Source organism: Podarcis pityusensis, assembly GCF_964106645.2.
Source record: "Podarcis pityusensis genome assembly, chromosome: 13".
NCBI lineage: Eukaryota > Metazoa > Chordata > Lepidosauria > Squamata > Lacertidae > Podarcis > Podarcis pityusensis.
Genome location: NC_138038.1, coordinates 41,447,305 through 41,469,097, shown reverse-complemented (window position 1 = coordinate 41,469,097; position 21,793 = coordinate 41,447,305). Strand labels below are relative to the sequence as shown.

The window sequence follows — 21,793 nt, the reverse complement described above, 5'->3', positions numbered from 1 at the left end:
GTCCTTTATTTTAATTCCTTGAGTCAGATCATTTTCTCTGATCAATGCAGCCAAAGCTTCCTATAGTAGAGAGAGAGCAAAAAGGAGAGAGGAAAGGGGACAACCTTGCTTCCATTTGGAAAGAGATCTGAATCAATGTTGTTCATTCTCCCTGTCGCATGGTGCTCATATACCCATAACACAGATATGATTACATATCCACACACATCCTGCTAAAAACATTCCTGTTTAGACAAGCCTACTCATATGCTTAGATAATGGTGGTAATTTTGATCTGTTTTGGTATTTTAACTTTTGTATGTTTTAAAGCAGGGCTGTAAATATTTCTTGATTTCACTGTTTTATCTATGGTAAACTGCTTTGAGGTTTTTCGCAATCTAACGGTGTATAAATTTTTACGAAATAAATAAACTCTCTCAACCGGACTTCCAACCTGTAATTTACACCAAGCTGCATTACAAGGGATGTTAGAAGCTGTTATCTCTCTCCCAAGTGTGGATAATTGCAAATAACTGTTGGAAACCACAAGGTCAGCCATGCCCCATGATCCTTATCAAAAGTTGCGCAAATGCTTTTGTATGGCAAACCAGCTGCAACTATTTCTTAACATGGGTGACTTGGCTATAGTGGTAGAGCAGGCATGGCCAACCACATAGTTGGCTTGCACAATGAGCTACAGTTGCTCAAGTCCCTTCTTTTGCAGGACACTGTTAGATGTGCAGGAGCCCTGCCACCTTTTGCCTCTGGCCACCCTTGACACTGAATAGCAGGGCCGGCCCAAGATGGAAATTACCAAAGGTAACCTCAAGTCACAGATGTTTTCTTTTCTTTTTTTGTTAGATAATTTTTATTAATTTTCCAGTAAAAGACATCCAATTGACATATCAAATCATAATCCAATAAAAATAAAAAAATAAAATAAAAAAGGTCAAATTATCTTCCTAATTGTAATTTTTAATTTTATGACTTCCCATAGTCTGAAACTTGAAGCATGTCCAAATCTCATCAATATTTCCATATTTCTACATCTCGATTTTAACTCTGCAGGTATTTTCTTTTCTTTTCTTCTTTTTGAAATAATTTTTATTTGATTTTACAATTATAACAATACAAAATACATATCCATATTTGGAGATTTCTCCAAATCTCTAGACTTCCCACCTTTCCCTCCATGCGTCCTATTATAAACCTTTTCAACTGCATATTATCTCATCATTTTAGGTCTCTCCATTTTATCCATAATATCTTCTACATTACAAGTGTTATTGTAATCCTGCTAATGTTTTTATCTGCTTACAGTGGTCTCTCAAGTAAATTAAAATTCCCCTCCATTCTTTATTGAAGTTTTGGTATTCTTAGTTCCTGAGCTTTCTCGTCAGTTTTGCCACTTCAACAGCTTTATTTGCCATTCTTCTCTGGTAGGGACTTTGTCTTCTTTCCATCTCTGGGCTAGTAGCATCCATGTGGCTGTTGTTGCATACATAAAAAGTCTTTCCTGCTCCTTTGGAATATCAGCACCTACAATTCCTAATAAAAAAGCTTCTGGTCGTTTTTGTTTTTTTTAAAATAAAAGTTATTTTAAAAAGCCATAGGTGTTTTCCAATCTATGCACTGAGCATTGATCCCTCAGGAAAAGTAGCTGCAACAAGGTTCAGGCTTAAAATTGTTGCACACCACTCAACCCTCCAAGCAGTGTGAGATTCCAGGAGTTCTGGGCACTTACCTGGAGTTTGTGGTTCCTTTTGGACAATGAGGCACAGCGGCGACTGTAATGTCTTTATGATATAGGGCTCATTTATACATGTATACAACCTGAGCCTAGGATGCAGGAGTTCACAGTGTCAACGAAAGGTTCTTGTTTCTGTCATTGCCACAAGCTTGGATTCAAGCAGAAATCAAACACGGCTCTCAAACTTTGCTCTGACTCTCTCTCCGGCTTTCTTCTAGGTCACACAACTCCCAAACTCTATTCCAAATTCTATCTTTGCCTACTGAGCTGGGAGAATGGCCCCACCTATTTGCTGGAGAGTAGGGCAAAGGGAAAACCACTTGGACATGTGCCTAGAAAACATGGGTAAAGTGGAAAACTGCTCAGACCCGTGCTTTCTAGCCACTGGACAAGCAGTAGTTTGGATAAGCCTGCACTGAACATGGTCTCTAGTTGCAAATTGGCAAGCATTGCAGATCTCTAAGCAGTGGAACTGCTTGGATTTCAGCAATGCACTCTACGTGGGGCTACCTTTGAAGGTGACCCAGAAACTACAACTAATACAGAATGCGGCAGCCAGACTGGTGACTGGGAATGGCCACTGAGAAGATATAACACAGGTCCTAAAAGAGCTACATTGGCTCCCAGTACGTTTCCGAGCACAATTCAAAGTGTTGGTGCTGACCTTTAAAACCCTCAACAGCCTCGGTTTAGCATACCTGAAGGAATGTCTCCACGCCCATTGTTCAGCCCCGACTCTGAGGTCCAGCTCCGAAGGCATTCTGACGGGTCCCTCACTGTGAGAAGTGAGGTTACAGGGAACCAGGCAGAGGGCCTTCTCGGTAGTGGCACCCACCCTGTGGAACACCCTCCCATCAGATGTCAAGGAAATAAACCTGACTTTTAGAAGACATCTGAAGGCAGCCCTGTTTAGGGACGTTTTTAAAAATTGAAGTTCTATTCTGTATTTAGTGTTCTGTTGGGAGCCGCCCAGAGTGGCTGGGGAAACCCAGCCAGATGGGCGGGGTAAATAATAATAATAATAATAATAATAATAATAATAATAAGTCAGCAACTGTGCTGCAGCATTTTGCAGTAACCAGCTTCCAGCTCAAGTGTGAGGGAAGCCTCGTATATGGTGCATTGCACCAACCCACTGTTGAACCTGTTGTTTTCTGATCTACAGGGGATATCTGGGCTTCCAGTGAGAAAGCGGGATCAAGGAGCATCCTCAGACTGCATACCTGCTCCTTCAGAGGAAGTGCAACTCCACCCATTCGGATACAGGAACCACTTACTCACAGTGCCCTCATCTTGCTCAGATTTATATTCCCCAAACTATGCATATATCATACTGATATCCCACCTCTCAACCATCCAGAACTGTTCTTTCAGAGGGATCCAAGCTGCCAAGGTACTCAGAAAGTGTAAGGTAGGATGCGTCTGGGATTTGGGCAGCAGAATGGTGCCCATACAACTCTAGGGGGCTTTAAGGATTAGCAGCAAGACTAAATTCATTTATTCATAAGGTGCCTTTCTATGCAAATATGGAGATAAGAACACTGGGGTACATTGCAGGGATTTTGTAAACTACTATCTCAATCTGACCAGCAAACCATCTGCCAATATTTCTCAACCAGTGTGACTTAGCTATAATGGTGGCACACGCATTGGCAACCATGACGTTGGTTTGCAGAGCTTGTGCAATGAGCTGCAGCTGCTCGAGTTTCTTCTTCTGCAGAACTTAGATGCACAGGACCAATGGCAGACCTTGGGGGTCTCCCATTTCAGCAGTGCCTTGTGTGATGCCAAAAGCCCGCACCCCTTTGCCCTCCGTTCTACATCATCATTGTGGGCCAAATCTGAGGTGCCCCCAGGGCTCCATGCTCAGGGTAACCGAACCAGTCATGCTCCCCCAAATCAGCCTCTGGCAGGAGCCCAGTCAACTTTTGCATCAGGCCACCATAGATACTTTTTAGTTTTCTGCCATTTATTTCCTTCCGGAAGTGCCAGCTCGGGGTGTGTGTGTGGCTGAGCACTTTGGGGCCCCTGAATAATTCTGGGGCCATAGCTGAGCCCCTTCAATGTTCAGGGGGTGGAGGAGGTTATGCGCAGGGCAGTGACTTCTGTCGCTGCCTCTCCTTCTGCAGCTGCCAGAGAAAGAGGCCTCAGCTCCTCCTGACGTGGTGTACTCCAAGCAACCCAAGAACCAGCTCCTCCTCCTCCTCCTCCTCCTCCTCCTCCTCCTCTGCACTTGGGATGTTAGGATCACACTGCTTGGAATGCACAGTGCTAGGCATGTGTTTGATGTCACAGGCATGCACAAAATGCTGTTAGCCCTACAATGGTAGCAAATGAGAACTGGCACCAATAAGAGATTTTCTTCTGGGCTCATAGCTGTTTAGTAGGCAGTGCTGGTGTTAGCCTATTTGTGCCCTTTGTTGTTGTAGTCGTTTAGTGGTGTCCGACTCTTTGCGACCCCATGGACCAGAGCACGCCAGGCACTCCTGTCTTCTTTGTCCATGGAGTTTTCTTGGCAGGGATACTGGAGTGGCTTGCCGGTTCCTGCTCCAGGTGGATCACGTTTGGTCAAAACTCTCCACTATGACCTGTCCATCTTGGGTGGCCCTGCACGGCATAGTACATGCAACTCCCTCCCCAATTTCTAACTTCAATTTTCAAAAATATTTCTTGTAGGAAAATCGGAAAGCACAATTTGCCAATTCTTTCAGGTGAAGTTCAGATGCTTGAGCACAGGGGTCAACAAACTTTTTCAGCAGGGGGCCAGTCCAATGTCCCTCAGACCTTGTGGGGGGGGTGGACCATATTTTGGAAAATAAAAATAAAAATGAAGAAATTCCTATGCCTCACAAATAACCCGGAGATGCATTTTAAATAAAAGGACACATTCTACTCATGTAAAAACACGCTGGTTCCTGGACTGTCGGCAGGCCGGATTTTGAAGGCAATTGGGTCAGATTCGGCCCCCAGGCCTTAGTTTGCCTACCCGTGCTTTAGCAGGTTCAGTTGATATAGTTGCCAAGCTAACTAGTCTCTTTTGTTGAGTGTATGGTCATTTTTGCCAAGGTAACTAGTCTACTGTTGAGTGTATGGTCATTTTTGTCAGCCATAGCTCATGAGAACAATGAATACATTTCCTAAACAACATTAAGATGTGACTGTAAGAATTATGATTAATTGCATTTTCCACTTTTTATTTACCGGTATATTATGTAACCTCCAATCAACTCTAGGGATTATTGGTGAGGGGGAAACAGATCTTCATTAGGGCCACACCAAAAGACAAAAAGGTCAAACCTGATATCCTTGCAGATTTTGGTTCCAGTAAATACAGGGGCTTGTCATGCTTGTGTATTAAGACACAACTAACATGGATGGGACTGGGGTGAGTTTGTGGCAATGTGAATGCAGCAGCAGAGGGAACTTGGCATTAGGATAAACATATTAGCAATCAGACGTGCTAAGTTGGGCCAAACATTGGGGGGGAGGGTGTGCATGTGCACACGAGATTCCCCCCCCCATCGGACCACACCTGCTGTGGGCACCTGCCAGGACGCTCTGGCGATCACGGCGGGGGGCACACAGAGGGCAAAAATTGCCCTCCAAGCCTCCTGCCCGGCGCTCTGGCGATCATGGTGGGCGGCACCTAGAGGGGAAATTGCTTTCCAAGCCAAATGCCCCTGCCTGGCATGGGAGCACTCACCTGGGGGCAGTGGGGGATGGCAGCCACCTCAATATTGAGGGGGGGGTCCTCAAAATATTAAGGGGGCTGAAGCTCCTTGCACCCCCTATATCTGGTGCTCCTGTAAGCAATTACTCTGAATATCCACCCAATCAATTTGTCTGTGGCTGTCGGTGGAATTTGAAACCTGCCTTTTCTCTCTTAATCTGTAGTCCATATATGGGTAAGTGGTTCCTCTTTCTTCCTGCCTTTCCATGCCCTGCCCTAGCCAAGCTCTATATAAGAATGAGCCCAGCAGCCTGAGACACAGACCTGCCACTGTAGGAAGCAGCATCCATATCCTCAACAGGACGGAGCTTGGGTAAGTTGCAGGTCGGGATGAGCGAATCTGACAATTTTGGTCTTTTCCAGTCTTTCACATCAGCTTGCGATTTTCTTTTTTAAAAACCAGAATATCAGTGAACTTCTTCCAATGTGCACATTTTTGGAATCATTTCTCCTTTCTGTAATGCATTTCTAATGCTATTTTCATGTATATAGGCATTTTTACACATGCTGTATTCTAGTACAGTGGAACCTCAGAAGCCGAAAGCCTTTGAACTTGAACTTTTAGGCTCCTGAATGATCGAAAAACGGAAGTGATTGTTCTGGTTTTCAAATGATTATCGGAAGCCAAATGTCTGGTGCGGCTTCAGTGGTTTCCGATTGGCTGGAGCATGCTCCTGCAGCCAATTGGAAGCTGTGCTTTGGTTTTCGAACTGTTCCGGGAGTCGAACAGACTCCCAGAATGGATTGGATTTGGAAACCAAGGTTGGACTGTATTGCATCGTTCTACACATTCCGTGGCTGTCGAATTGCACTGCCCACCATTTCTGTTCTGACAATGTGGCTGCTGGTTCACACTTTGAGGAACTGAAACCAGATTTTAAGGAAGCACAGCCTTTGAAGAAATGGGATACTACCTGCCTTCCTTAGATGCTAAAACTGATGGTGATTTGTCCCATGAAAATTTCCTCAATTTCCTGGAAGTAAACTGACATGTGACATACAACAACTCTACATGCCTGTTCTAAAGGTGGAACGAAACTATATCCTAGCAGTGACCACTGAGAAGGCCTGGGATGCTGCATTGTTCATTCGACCAGTCCATATATGGGTAAATGGTTCATCTTTCTTCCTGCCTTTCCATGCCCTGCCCTAGCCCAGCTCTATATAAGAATGAGCCCAGCAGCCTGAGACACAGTTGTTCTGTGTATGACTACATTCCCAAGGCAGTTTATTCCATTTTCCTGACCATTTGCTAACTATTAACTTGTACGTTGTTGCCCTTCATTGGCTCGAATGGAGGGGGAGAATTAGTTACACCATTTGCAGGCAGGTGCTGATGATGTCCCGCCCCTGGGGCCTCTTGCATATATCAATAAGACTGGATCAAGTAAATCCAAAGCAATCTCTGTCCTTCCTTTGCCTGTTTCTGGGGCTACCACCAGGGAATTACCTTTTGCTCCCTGAGCTCCCTGTTCCCTTCTGCCAACAAAGATCTTCTCTTCCAGAATAGAGTGTCAGGGACTGGGCAAAGGAGGAGGAGTGGTGGAGACCACCTTCCCATCCTGTCCCTTCCAGGGAGGAGGAGGAGGAGGGAGACACTATAGATTTCCAATAGTGGTTTGTGGGAGGTCAGAGCTCCGAGCCAGAGGGGGAAAGTTGGGAAATAATGGGAGAAGAGGAGCAGGCAGAGCCAGAGCAGTAGCTGGCTGACACGTTGTCATTAGACAGCAGTCCAGATCCACCACCTCCCAGAACCAGGCAGGCCTTAAAAGTGGGAGAACAAAGAGCTCGAAGGACAGAGGACACTTAGTGGCACCTGTAGAGAAGAAGAAGATGATGATGAATGAGGAAGTGGGAGAGAAGGAGGTGGAGATTCATTCAGGACAACTCCATTATCCAAGAGGCTCTCTCTGGAAAGTTTGAAATAAAAAAGGACTGTAAGAAACTTTTCCTTGCCTTTATACTTTTCTGGGCAACTAGCTGGGAGCCACTGACAGCAGCCTGACATAGAGGCACCTCCACTCCTTCTTAACTTTCTTAAGGCAGCCCACCAACCTGAGGGTTATTACAGTGGTACCTCAGGTTACATACGCTTCAAGTTACATACGCTTCAGGTTACAGACTCCGCTAACCCAGAAATTGTGCTTCAGGTTAAGAACTTTGCTTCAGGATGAGAACAGAAATCGTGCTCTGGCGGTGCAGCGGCAGTAGGAGGCCCCATTAGCTAAAGTGGTGCTTCAGGTTAAGAACGGTTTCAGGTTAAGAACAGACCTCCGGAACGAATTAGGTACTTAACCCGAGGTACCACTGTATTGTTCTTCCCATAAAACAAAAGAAGGACAAGAGGAACAGATTAACAACTAAAAGGCTTTCCATAAATGTTAATACTGCTTTAGTCTAGAACATCGGAGCCAACTGCTAGGAGCTGAGGCCCCTTCACTCCCCATAAAATATTTGAAGGGGCCAGCCCTCCCCCAGTTGATGGGCACTGCCATTCAAATGGTGTCTGTGTGCTGCGTCTTGTGATCAATTATGGGAGCGGGGCTTACTTGCCTCAATATTTTATTCAAGTTAGCATCCCTGGTCTAGAAACAGTGGAGGCAGGTATGCTAGGACGAATGGGGCACAGCCCCACAAAGCTCCACCTGCCCTCAGAAGGTCCCAGTGTTGTGTGTTCTTTCTTACATCTGTCCCTTCCTTCTACCTGTTGTCCCTGGAGGGGAAAGAGAACAAAACCAGAATTGCTTGGCTCTGCCTGTCATTGACTCTGCCGCCACTTACCATTGGTTTTACTGCCTTCTGCCCTACAAATCCTACCAGTCCCAATGGACACCAGCCTCCACTGGTCCAGAATCCAGGATCTGTGATTCCTCAACAATGGCAAACTCTTTAGGTTCTCCCTTCTTTCCCTAATCTTCTAGTTTTTCTCCATTCTTTTCCTTCTCTTCTCATTTCTTAGAAATTCACATGAAGGAGAATTGTGATGTTAAGAGTATAAAATACTATTTTATTTCTTCCTGCCATCACCACATGGACGAAATGGCAATCAGTGGGGATAGGTTTTGACCTTCCATGAAAGGTCAACCAGAAGATGGAACATGGTCAGCACTAGGTGCCTCTGCACACGAACCTTATTTGACTCCATGATACTTCAACAATCGCCAACTTTAAGTTTTGGGTTCTCTCTTCTTTCTCTAATCTTCCCATTTATGATTTTAAGAACAGAAAATACCGATTTACTTCTTCCTGCTATCACCACATTGACAATGCCAATAAGTAAGGATAAGTTTTTAATTTGCTGCACATTTCCTTCCACTAAAGGTCACCCAGAAGATGGGGGTTGTCACCTACCTTTGCCTTCTTGGTTTCCTGGTCTCCTATTCATTCCCAGCAGGTGAGTGCTTTAACAATTATCTGGAAATTCCCCAGAAATTTTAATTGGGGTTAAGCATTTATAAAAACAAAACTACTTGTCAGATTTCCAGGTGATGGTAACCCAGCTAAGGCTGTTGGAATAAATAACCAGGCAATGGAAGCAGGTCCATTAGGGTGAATAGGGAACTGCCCTACCAACCTCAGTCTGCTCTGAACCACTCCTCATATTCATATTGACAACCAGTCAGGGAGTGGCGCTGCCTGTCATTGACTCTGGATCCACTTACTGTTTGCCTCCCTGCTTTTGTCCCAATTTCATATTGGTGCCATGGGGTACCAGTCACCAATGGAAGCAGGAATGTTTAAATTAGGTTTGCATTCATTAATCTTAAAATTATCTGTGCAAATTTGTAGGTGAAGTAGGATTCCACATTGAAAATTGCATTCTAACAGCTTTTGTCCCCCTTCCCCATCTTTTTCTTCTTTTACTCCTCTCTCCATGCAGTAAAGGCCAGATCCTGTCCCAGGAATTGGCTGAAAGCCCTGGGCAGCTGCTATGCATATTTTGACTCTCAGAAAACTTGGTCTGAAGCTGAGGTAAGAAGCTGTTTCTCACCAACCAAGCTGTCACATCAGGTGCTGTCATGGGTTTCAGATGACATTTTTGTGAGGAGGGCTATCAGTGTGAGCTGTTGGGAGACAAGACCTGGCAGCATCTTGGTATAATCAAAAGAGAGTTGCTCACCCATTGTGTTCAATTAACCTGTTTTCACAGGAGCCAAGAAAGCTTAATTAACAGTCAGGAGAGATGGCCTGGCAAGAAGGTACCATCTCACAAGTGAAAAGATACAAGCTATCTCTGCCCCTTTGTCCCTCCAGCTTCCATGTGAGCAGGAGGGACCTCAGGGCTCACTCAGCTGGGGGGGGGGGGGAGTGGAGCCTTCCCACCCCCAAGCCAAGAACCGCAAACAAGCTGTGTCATCCTCAGCTCTGCAGGGTGTTGGGATGAAAGTGCCTCATCTCTTGCAATGAGAGCTGTGGCCGTTTCACCCCATGCCTTGAGGGCTGGGGCCAATACAGATTGTTGTTTCAACATCATGGTGTATCGCCAGATTGTGATGTTTGGCTGGTGATACATCATGGTGTTGAAAACCTGACATCACCCAGCTATATACAGTTAAGAACAACTATTTCAAATATTAAGATAATAGTTAAATTCAAGGATAAGCTACAAAACCAGATTAAAACACAGGTCAACATTCCACATGCCTGCATAAAGGTAAAGAGACCCCTGACCAGTAGGTCCAGTCGTGACCGACTCTGGGGTTGCGCGCTCATCTCGCTCTATAGGCCGAGGGAGCCGGCGTTTGTCTGCAGACAGCCTCCGGGTCATGTGGCCAGCATGACTAAGCGCTTCTGGCGAACCAGAGCAGCGCACGGAAACGCCGTTTACCTTCCCGCCGGAGCAGTCCCTATTTATCTACTTGCACTTTGACGGGCTTTCGAACTGCTAGGTTGGCAGGAGCAGGGACCAAGCAACTGGAACTCACCCCGTTGCGGGGATTCGAACCGCTGACCTTCTGATCGGCAAGTCCTAGGCTCTGTGGTTTAACCCACAGCGCCACCCGCTTCTGAAAAGAGTGCAGCCAAATCATGACTATGAGCATTCTTCCTGCATTCATCCTAGTTTTTGTGTATGAGCTTCAAGGTGGTTTTCTTGCACCAAGATTGAGTGCTTGAAGCACCTTTAATTGCACTCGTGTGCAGCAGGTCCAGCAGGTTTCTTTAGTTTCCCAGCAGGTCCAGAGGATGGAGAAAGGGGCCTGGCTCCACTCACAGCATTTTCTTCACCCCTTTTTCTCTCTTCCTTCCTCAGCTGCTTTAGTTCCCATTTGAAAAACTTCCAACTCTCCACCACTGGTGTTTTATGATTTTTAAATAATTGTTATTACTTATTTGACAAGTTGTGAACCACTCTGGGAAAGCTTTGTGGGAAAGAGTCTTTGTGTGTGTGTGTGTGTGTGTGTGTGTGTGTGTTAGTAATAGTGGTGGAGCTTATTTACTTGCTTGGCTATTCTCAGAATGAGTGCCTGAGCTATGGCTGTGGGACCCATCTTGCCTCCATCCTCAATGAGAAAGAGTCAGATGCGGTGGCCTATTACATCTATGCAAACCAGAAAAATGCAAGCCAGGTCTGGATTGGGCTGCATGATCCCACTGAGGTGAGTTGCCTTTACTTTCTCAATTTCAGGCCATTGTCACTGAGTAACGGCTTCTTAGCATCACCATTCCATCCTTACCCGAATCGTCTCCCCAGATGACTCCAATATGTGACTTTTCCACAATTTTCTAATAGAATCCTCCTCTAATATTGCTGTGGAAGTGGGGAGATGATTAACATATTCAATCCTCCTGGCAAACTGGGAATAATATCCCCTCACTCACCCAAGTTTAGGATGTTCCACCATTCTCCAGCAGAGAGAATGTTCTTTGAGGAAAATAAGTGGCTCACGTAAATGTAAACTAAGCTTTGAATAATAAAGAAAACTGTAACAAAATAGCAAAATAAGAGGAACTAAATACAACAACATGAGGCTAGTCTGAGGCAAGAAGCGAGAAGATGCAGTTGGTCCCTCTTAACTGATATTCTTAACGGAACACAGACACTGAAGGGAGGGGCTCCGGACTTGTGTCCGGAGCAAAACACACAAGTCCCGCCCACCAGATACCAAGCACTCTACTATTCAAATTAGGTCCCAGTGCTTTTTCCTACAAATACAATTGTACCTTGGTTATTGAACACCTTGTGACTCAAACGTTTTGGCTTCTAAACACCGTAAACCCGGAAGTGAGTTTTCCAGTTTGTAAACGTTCTTTGAAACCCTAACGTCTGATGTGACTTCCGTAGCTTCTGATTGAGTGCAGGAAGCTCCTGCAGCCTATTGGAAGCCACACTTTGGTTTTTGAACGTTTTCGGAAGTTGAACGGGCTTCCGGAAAGGATTCCATTAGAGAACCAAGGTACAACTGTATCTCCATCATAACTTGTAATAGCTTCATAACTGGCCAACTCTCCACGTGATCTTTGCATTGGCCTCCTCGTTTCAAATGAATGTATGATCTGTTCTATCACATTGCTGCAGAAAGGACATTGGAGATGGTTGGATGACGAGATCTACAATTACAAATGCTGGGATTCTCATCGCCCAGACAACTACAAGAATGAAGAATATTGTGTGCATCTGCTAAAGGATGCAGGTAAGCAAGCAATTTGTAGGGACTGATAAAAAAAAGGTTTCATGCCTATCACTCCATCAGTTTCAAGTATTTTAAAGGGTAGTATCTGACTTTAAAAATCAAAATGATCAAACTCAATATACTTTGGATAGTCATTGCTATTGATGGTCCATTCATTTGAAAGGTTTACTCTGGGTATTAGTTGAGTGAATACAGTGGCAGAGCTTCATGCTCTGGCACCAGGGGGGGAGGAGAGCAGGTGGGGGAGGGGCTGGTGCACATCCTGGGGGCAGGGGGCGCCGCTTGTGGGGCTGGGGCGCCCAGCACTGGTGGGGGGAAGCCACGATGGCACCCTGCCCGGATCGCCCTGCCAGGGGCAGGACACTCCCCTCTCACTCCTCTTCCTCTACCAGTGAGTGGATACACTCTCAGCCTGGTGCTTCTCTGTACTAAGGTTCACAAGTCAATATCTCTGGAGATCTGACCAGAAGTGGTCCAACTTATTGATCCTTTAAGGACACTTCCAATCATACCATGAAGCAGAATCTTTTTCTGCAGTCAACCTTCATTCTTCGGTTGCATGTGATCACATATTTTTTTCAGAAAACAGCGGTTGCCAAACTAAGGTCTGGGTTATGCCATCTTATATTCTATCATGTTTCTTAACAAAATGATTATGCTCAAACAGCATTATTATTATTATTATTATTATTATTATTATTATTATTATTTATACCCCACTCATCTGACTGGGTTTCCTCAGCAACTCTGGGTGGCTCCCAACAGAATATTAAAAGCACAATATAACATATAAGACTTTGAAGCCAGGGGATCAGTGAGTGACCTTCATATGTTTCGTTAGTTCTGGGTCACAGCCCTGCTGTGAGTCCTGAAAAGTCCAGACTCACTGGAACAAACTCTGGGGTTGGGGCAAATGTTGAAAATGCTTTTAAATGCTTGTAAATTTTTAATTTTTAATCTGTGGTGTTTAAAATTTGGGTTTTTTGTTTTGTTTTTGCTCTGTCGGGGGGGGGGAATAAATGTTTAGTTGGGCCTGGGTATTAGTTTAACTTTAGTATAATTATAAATTGTTTGTTGTTGTTGTTGTTGTTGCTTTCTACTGCTTTATTGGGTTCATTGTATAGTTTGTATTCTGTTCTGAAGGGGAGAGGGTCAGGGCTGTCTGGGAGTGGGCCCCAGTCAACAGAATGGCTGGGGTGCACTTGGACACCTGATCTCAGTGATCATGGGTAGGAGGAGGAGTTACGCTAAGACCAGACCATGTCATTAACGAGAAGGCAGGTTTAGTTGTTGTTTGAAGACTATCCCTGCCTCTGGGTCTGGTCTTGACCACAAGGATACTGGATTCAACAAGGGAGACCCACATTACCTGAAGGTGCTGCTGTGCAGTGCCAGGTCAATGATTCACAAGACCACTGAGATACACGACAGGATGGAGGACTTGACCTGGCATATGTAACAGAGACTTGACTGGATGAAGAAGATGGGCCTGTCCTTGCCACTGCTTGTCTACCAGGTTTCTCTTACACACAGCAACCCAGCTCATATGGGCGGGGAGGCGAGGTTGCAGTGAGTTTTAGGAAGTCAATAGCTTGCACCAGGCATCCTATTGGGAAGACCCAGTTTTCTGAGTGTGTGTTCTGGAAGTTGGACAACAGGGGCAGTACAGGATTCCTTATGGTGTATTGACCTCCCCACTCTATCAAGGGTTCCCTGCCTGAGCTGCTTCAGGTTGTGGCGGATGTTCTCCTGGAGACACCTAGTTTAGTTTTCCTAGGGGATTTAACATCCATGCCGACACGACCTTACAAGGCGCTGCTTGAGACTTCGTGGGAAAGCATGACCTCCATGGGGATGTCCCTGAATGAATTTCGCCCAACTCATTGTTGCGGACATGCCTTAGACCTGGAGTTCACCTCTATGGATGTGGGTGATCTGACACTAAGTAAAAGTGCAACAAAAGAAGTGCCATGGTCAGATCACTTCCTGGTGCCGCAACCCTTTCCCTCTGCAGGGAGGTGGGACTGATTTGGACCCCCCGCCCACTTAATGGATTCAAATGGTTTCCAGAGTGTAGTAGGGGATGTTTTATCTCATGTTGATGGCCTTTCAGCTGATTCCCCTCTGGCCCGCTGGAATGCAGAGTTAACCAGAGCTATTGACTGTCTGGCTCCAAAGCGCTCTCTCCAACTGCATGGAGCCTGGCAGCCTCATGGTTTTCCCCAGAGCTGAGGGTGATGAAACAATCACTGAGGTGGCAATAGCGCCAGTGGTGGAAATCAGACCAGAAACGGATTAGAGCTCAACGTTGAGCCTACCAAGTGGCAATAGCGACGGTGAAGAGGTCCTTCTTCACTGCCTCTATTGCATCTGCAGAAAACAGCAGCAGGAGACTCTTTTAGGTGGTTCACAATCTTAACAGAACCACCTTCACCATTGGGGCCTGGTAACGACCCCAAGATCTCCTGCAGTGATTTTGCAACTTTTTTGCAGGCAAAGCCGCTCAGATTCGGAAAGAGGTAGACGCCATCATGGGAGCAGGGCTGGGGCAGGAGAGTGCTAGAGTCCTGTCTATTCCAGTTGCATGGGATCAGTTCCAATCTGTTACCTCCGAGGATGTGGACAGGCTGCTTGGATGAGTGAAACTGACCACCTGTCTCCTCGATCCTTGCCCATCCTGGCTCATAAAAGTGAGCCGGGAAGGGCAGGGTGATGGGCTCCGGGGGATAGTGAATGCTTCCCTCTGTGAGCAAGCTTTCCCGGAACCGCTGAAAGAGGCAGTTATTAAATCGCGTCTTTAAAAAACATCTTTGGACATGGCCAATATGGACAACTATCACCCAGTCTCAAATCTTCCATTCTTGGGCAAAGTGACTGAGCAGGTGGTTGCTGAACAACTCCAAGCACGCCTGGAGGATGCGGACCATTTGGATCCCTTCCAATTGGGATTCAGGCCTCATCATGGGACTGAAACTGCCTTGGTCACGCTGGTCAGTGATCTCTGGTGGGCTAGGGACAAAGGTGAAAGCTGTTTCCTAGTTCCGCTGGATCTCTCAGTGGCCTTTGATACCATCAACCATGACATCCTTCTGGACTGTCTAGAGGCGCTAGGAGCTGGGGGCACTGTTATATAGTGGTTCTGCTCCTTCCTCCTGGGCCATGTTCAGAAAGTGGTGGTGGGGGGTGAGTGTTCAGACCCCTGGGCTCTCACTTGTTGGGTGCCTCAGGGTTCTGTCTTCTCCTCCATGCTTTTCAACATCTACATGCAGCCGCTGGGAGAGATCATCAGCGGGTTTGGGCTGGGTGTTCATCGGTATGCGGATGATGCCCAGCTCTACCTCTCTTTCAAATCAGAACCAGTGAAGGCGGTGAAGGTCCTTTTTGAGTGTCTGGAGGCAGTTGGAGGATGGATGGCAGCTAACAGATTGAGGCTGAATCCTGACAAGACAGAAGTACTGTTTTGGGGGGACAGGGGGATGGCAGGTGTGGAGGACTCTCTGGTTCTGAATGGGGTAACTGTGCACCTGAAGGACCAGATGTGCAGCCTGGGACTCATTTTAGACTCACAGCTGTCCATGGAGGCACAGGCCAATTCTGTGTTCAGGGCAGCTGTCTACCAGCTCCATCTGGTATGCAGGCTGAGACCCTATCTGCCTGCAGACTGTCTCGCCAGAGTGGTGCATGCTCTAGTTATCTCCCGCTTGGACTACTGCAATGCGCTCTGTGTGGGGCTACCTTTGAAGATGAGCCAGAAACTACAACTAATGCAGAATGCGGCAGCTAGACTGGTGACTGGGAGTGGCTGCAGAGACCATATAACACTGGTCCTGAAAGACCTACATTGGCTCCCACTACGTTTCTGAGCACAATTCAAAGTGTTGGTGCTGATCTTGAAAGCCCTCAATGGACTCAGCCCAATATACCTGAAGGAGTGTCTCCACCCCCATCGTTCAGCCCGGACACTGAGATCCAGCACCGAGGGCCTTCTGGTGGTTCCCTCACTATTATTAAAGTCTGAATCCATTTTATTCCCCCTACACATTGGGGAAAGGAATAATAGGCAATAAGAAGTAACTTTCCTTATTTCTTGAATTATAATTTTTGTTTTGAATTTCAGGTTTTAAGAAGTGGAATGATGAAAAATGCAACAACAAGTACGCCTTCATCTGCAAGCAATAACTCTAAAGGAGACTTCCCTTCTCCACTGTGTTGGCTGGGAAGCTGCCTTGATATTATATGTATTTCTGCTCTCTCTCATCACTTTCAAAATACCCATTGCTATAGAGATGCCTCTTCAATTTCCCCCTTCCCTTTGAAATTTTCTTGGACCTGCAGCAGAGCATCATCTTAATAAATTCTCTTCCATGCATATTTTCCTTATTGCATTGCTGTTCTGCTTTGTCCATCCATACTTACAAGTACGGCCACCCCACCCATGAGGCAAGGTGAAGTTCTTGCCTCAGACGGCAAGCTGGGATGGGTAGCAGATTGGCCTCCTGCTCTTGTTGACTGTCTCCTCCGTCTCCACCAGCCTGCCCTGCTTGCATCCACATTCCCTCCTATAATGCAAGGACATCATAGATGATAGGAGAGACCTGCCCCTGTTACATGGGTGCATTGTGTATGTGCCCTGAGGGAATGGCGAAGAGAATGATGATGAGGGCATTGGCACTGGAAGACCTTTTCTGGGTGAGTGCCAGCTGCCCACAAGTGGGGACCTGGGGGTGAGTGACAGGGGTGTCATGTGAACTGGAATTGCATGGGGTGGCAGGAGCTGAAGTCACAGGAGGAGAGAAGCTTATCCTGGCTCTGCCTTTACCTCTTCCACAAACCCAAGTGCTCAATCCCTTCCTGAAGCCATTTACTAGGTACTGGAGTCAGGAACATTGGCATGTTGCTGTTAGTTAGGTGAAATATACTCAGAGTCGCAAAGTGATTTCATGCTCTTTATTCAGCTCATAGTGGTGAGGAGGAATGAATGAATGTCCCCTCACAGTATCTGCTTTATATACATTATTTACACAATGGGCTGCACATGATTGGCTAATTCTGGAATTCTACTGTAAGCCAATCAGGTTGTGGATTCACTTCTATCTGGAGCAGGATTGGGTGGTTCCTGCCAACCAATCATACTGCTGCATTGTTCTAGGACCAATCAGACTGCTGCATTCTGAATCCTATTGTTCTAGGACCAATCAGACTGCTTCAGTTTGGATCCTATTCAACTCAGTACATAACACCCCTCCCCTCTAAGTTCCAGTCCTGCCCGGGAGGTCGCATTCATAGTCCTCAAGGTATGCCGGCGGCCTACGTGTGCGTTGTGGCCTGGGGTGTTCCCTGGTCCGGGCTCCGGGTTCTGGCTCGTGTTCCAAGGATGCTGGCTGTGATGCGGCTGTTTGGTCTGGTGCAACCGGCTCGCTCAGTCGTGGTTCTGGTTCCGGTGTCCTTTCGGCCTCACGGGTCCTCTCTGTATTTACTGATTCTGCCTCTCCTGCTGGCCCCTCCTGCTCTATGGGCCTCACTGCCCCGCTGTTCCCTTGGGACTCCTCTGACCTGTCCTCCTCCTGGTTTTCTCCCGGGAATCGTCGCCGTATCTGGTCGCAGTGGCGGCGCCAGCATTGCCCCCCATCCGTTAGCACCTCGTACGACACGGGGCCAGTGACCCTGGTGATTGTGGCGGGTACCCATGCTGGGCCTGCCCCAAAATTCTTTGCGTACACTGGGTCCTGGGCCTCGAAGGTCCGGGGGTTCCTGCCTTCCCCCACCACTACCTCATCCTGAGCTCTATCGGGGTGAAGGCGGTCCAATCTGATTGCAAGGCGCCGACCCATTAGTAGTTCAGCGGGGCTCCGGCCAGTCGTTGAGCTGGGGGTGCTGTGCTGTGCTAGAAGGAATGTGGCAAGGCGGTACTCCCAGTCCCCTTGCGTCATGCGGCGAAGGGTGTCCTTGGTGGTCCGCACCATGCGTTCTGCTTGGCCATTGGTGGCAGGGTGGAACGGCGCCGAACGGATGTGGCGGATGGCGTTCTGCGCTGTGAAGGTTTGGAATTCTCCTGACGTAAATGCAGTCCCGTTGTCTGAGACGAGAGTGTCAGGGAGCCCGTGGGTTGCAAACAGCCTGCGTAGTACCCGGATGGCTGCGGACGTGGAAGTGGACGGTACCAGTGCGACTTCCAGCCATTTGGTGTAGGAGTCCACCACTATGAAGAATGTTTTCCCCTGAAAGGGGCCAGCGAAATCCACATGCAGGCGTGACCATGGTGCTCGGGCGGACTCCCAGGACTGGACTGGGGCCCTTGGGGGATCTGGGCGGGATTCTTGGCAGGCCTGGCAGTGTTTGACCCAGGCCTCTATCTCTCCATCGATCCCCGGCCACCACACATAACTCCTGGCAAGGGCCTTCATTCTTACTACCCCTGGATGTGTCTCGTGTAGGGCTGTGAGGACCCTTTTGCAGAGGGGCTGGGGAACAACGACTCTGCTTCCCCATAACAGGCACCCCTTGTGGGCCGACAGTTCATGTTTGCGGGTTGTGTAGCCGGCGAATTCTGGCCCGGGGCTGCTGCTGGGCCATCCCCTCCACACCCAGTCCAGGACCCGGGAGATGACCCTATCTTTCTTGGAATGGTGTGCAACTTCTTGTGCCTGAATGGGGCGGTCGGGAAGCAGCTCCAGGCTCATAACCTCTTGTGCAGGTGCTGGGTCAGGGCCTGTTTCCGGTAGTGGTAGCCTGCTGAGGGCGTCCACATGGCCCATCGCCTTCCCAGGTCGGTGAATCAGTGCATACTGGTAGCTGGCAAGGAAAATTGACCACCTGAGGACGCGAGGAGACAGCACTTGGGGGGTCTGCTTTTCGGGGGCAAACAAGCCTAGCAACGGCTTGTGGTCAGTCACCACGGTGAAGGGCCGCCCGTACAAGAAATCATGGAATTTTTTTACTCCCTTTACGATTGCCAGACCCTCCTTGTCGATTTGCGAGTAGTTCCGCTCGGTTGTGTTGAGTGTCTGGGAAAAGTACGCCACCGGTACCTCTCTTCCATCCGGGAGTTGGTGCCCCAGGACAGCTCCAATGCCATAGGGTGAGGCGTCGCATGCTAGCACCACCGGCAGCCTCTCGTCGAAGTGTGCCAAGACCGAGTTTGAGACAAGCAAGTCCTTGACTGCCTGGAATGCGGCCTCCTGGCGCTGGCCCCACACCCAAGGGGCCCGCTTGTCCAGGAGTCTGTGTAGGGGCTCCGCTACCGCCGCCTTGTGGGGAAGGAAGGAATGGTAAAAGTTCAATAGTCCCAAGAAGGCCTGAAGTTCAGTCTTGCTCTTGCGCGCTGGGGCATCACAAATGGCCCGTACCTTGTCCCCAGTCGGGTGGACCCCTTCTGCGTCCACCATAAATCCCAGAAAGTCCACCTGAGGCACTCCTAGTAGACATTTTTCCCGCTTCACCTTGAGACCCGCCGTCTGGAAACGGTGCAGAACGGTGCGGAGGCGGTCCTCAAACTCCTCTGGTGTGGGGCCGGCAATCAACACATCATCGAGGAAGGGGGTGACGCCAGGAATCCCTTTAAGGAGAGAGTCCATTATATTCTGGAATATGCCTGGTGCCACGCTGACACCGAATTGCAGCCGCTTTACCCTGAACGCTCCTCTGTGCGTCACAATCGTCTGTGCCTCTGCTGTGGCCTCATCTACTGGCAGCTGTTGATATGCTTGGGCCAGGTCCAGCTTGCCAAAAATTTTCGACCCAGCCAGGGTGGCAAGGACATGGCTGACCACTGGCACTGGGTATGCGTGGGCCGTGAGGGCCTTGTTTATGGTACATTTGTAGTCTGCGCAGATGCGGACCGAACCATTAGGCTTGACGGGTGTGACGATTGGGGTTTCCCAGGGAGCATTAGGCACCGGCTCCAGCACTCCTTGCTCTACGAGTCGGTCCAATTCCTCGTCTATACGGGGTTTCAAGGCGAACGGGACCCGGCGGGCCTTGAGCCTGACCGGTCGTACTGCGGGGTCAAGCTGTAGCGCAATGGGGGGGCCCGTATACTGTCCCAATTTCCCATCGAAAACCCCTGGAAATTCCTTGCATATGGCGTCCACGTCCACTTGTAAGCTAGTGTGGTTCACCCCGGTGACAGCTAGCCCCAGTGGTCCAAACCATGCCAATCCCAGTAAGCTAATGTAGGGGCCCTTGACCACAAGCAAGTCCAGTTGCCGCGTCCGCCCTCGGTATTGCACCCTGAAGGTCCCCACCCCCATTGTGGGGACCTTACGTTTCTGGAAGTCCCGGAGGGTGAATGGGGCCGGCCTGAGTTTGGGACCCCCAGTGGGACACAGTTTCCTTAAGGTCCTTGCCGAGATTATGGATAGAGTTGAACCCGTGTCAAGCTCCATGCGGCATGGGGCCCCCTCTATCTGTACCTCTACATAAATTTTCTCTACGTTGGGGTGGGGCAACTGGTATACCTGGAAGTCCGTGAGCTCCGTCGAGTTGCCTTGGTGCGTTGGGCCCCGGGACCTGGGGCTCTTGGATTGGTCATCTGATGCCTGGTGTCGGGTGGGCCGAGCCCGACACACCCGGGCGATGTGTCCCGATTTTCTGCACTGCCTGCACTCTGCGTTGCGGAAACGGCAGGTCCTCCTCTCGTGACTCTCCCCGCAGCTTGCGCAGTTCCCTCCTTCTCGTCGAGGCAGCTGTGGTCTGTGCGCTGCTTGAGTGCGCTGCTGTACTCGGTGCACCTCCTCCCTGTCGGATCCTGAGTCGTCGGTGAGGTCTTCATGGTGGACCCTCGGTTGGGATGGCAGGCTCGGCCGTGCCTCTTGGGTCGACCTCTCGGCAGCTTCTGTTGCCAGGGCCTCCTCCAGAGCGACCTGGAACGTTAGGTCCTTCTTAGCGTAGAGGCGTCGTTGCAGCTTCTCATCCTTCAGGCCACCGACGAGGCGGTCACGAAGCATGTTCTCCAGCTCTGAGAAGTTGCAGAACCGGGCGGCTTGGCGGAGAGAGGTCACAAACCCAGTTATGGTTTCCCCAGGGGCTTGCCGCTTTGCGTAGAAGGCATTTCGACGAGCCACCACTGAGGGCTGCGGCGAAAAGTGCCCCTTCAGCTGTTCCATTATTGTTTTGTATGGAACAGTAGCGACGTCTTCAGGCGCAAGGAGAGCCCGGACGATTTCAAACGTCTCCTCTCCGCAGACGCTGAAGAATATCGCCCTCTTCTTGGCGTCTTCTTTGTCGGTGACCCCTTTGGCTTCTAGGAGGAAGGTGAAACGGGAGGCGTACGCTTCCCAGTCTCCAGATGCTGGGTTGAATGGCGAGAAGCTGCTGTTGGCTGCCATTCTGAGTTCCTTGTGCCCCGGAGCTGAAGCCTGGATACACGGTGCGAGGCAGCGGTGCGGCAGTTGGCGGTGCTGCGGTGCTGTGTGTGGCAGTCAGCTCAGCGGGATCCCACCCTCGTCGCCAGTGAAATATACTCAGAGTCGCAAAGTGATTTCATGCTCTTTATTCAGCTCATAGTGGTGAGGAGGAATGAATGAATGTCCCCTCACAGTATCTGCTTTATATACATTATTTACACAATGGGCTGCACATGATTGGCTAATTCTGGAATTCTACTGTAAGCCAATCAGGTTGTGGATTCACTTCTATCTGGAGCAGGATTGGGTGGTTCCTGCCAACCAATCATACTGCTGCATTGTTCTAGGACCAATCAGA

The 21,793-nt window shown here is 48.6% G+C and overlaps 2 protein-coding genes across 2 annotated transcripts in view; one reads left to right on the top strand and one right to left on the bottom strand.

Annotated features, from left to right (window-relative positions):
• LOC308461786 (C-type lectin BpLec-like) overlaps positions 1-21,793 on the bottom strand; it is a 64,855-nt gene that overhangs the window by 27,357 nt on the left and 15,705 nt on the right. The gene's annotated exons all lie outside the window — the stretch shown is intronic.
• LOC308461793 (C-type lectin BpLec-like) lies at positions 5,709-16,462 on the top strand. The gene is made up of 6 exons (XM_080978965.1): positions 5,709-5,772; positions 8,781-8,853; positions 9,340-9,431; positions 10,916-11,056; positions 11,977-12,091; positions 16,209-16,462. Exons 2-6 carry the CDS (start codon positions 8,793-8,795, stop codon positions 16,268-16,270), a joined length of 471 nt encoding a protein of 156 aa, XP_080835091.1. The 5' UTR covers positions 5,709-5,772; positions 8,781-8,792; the 3' UTR covers positions 16,271-16,462.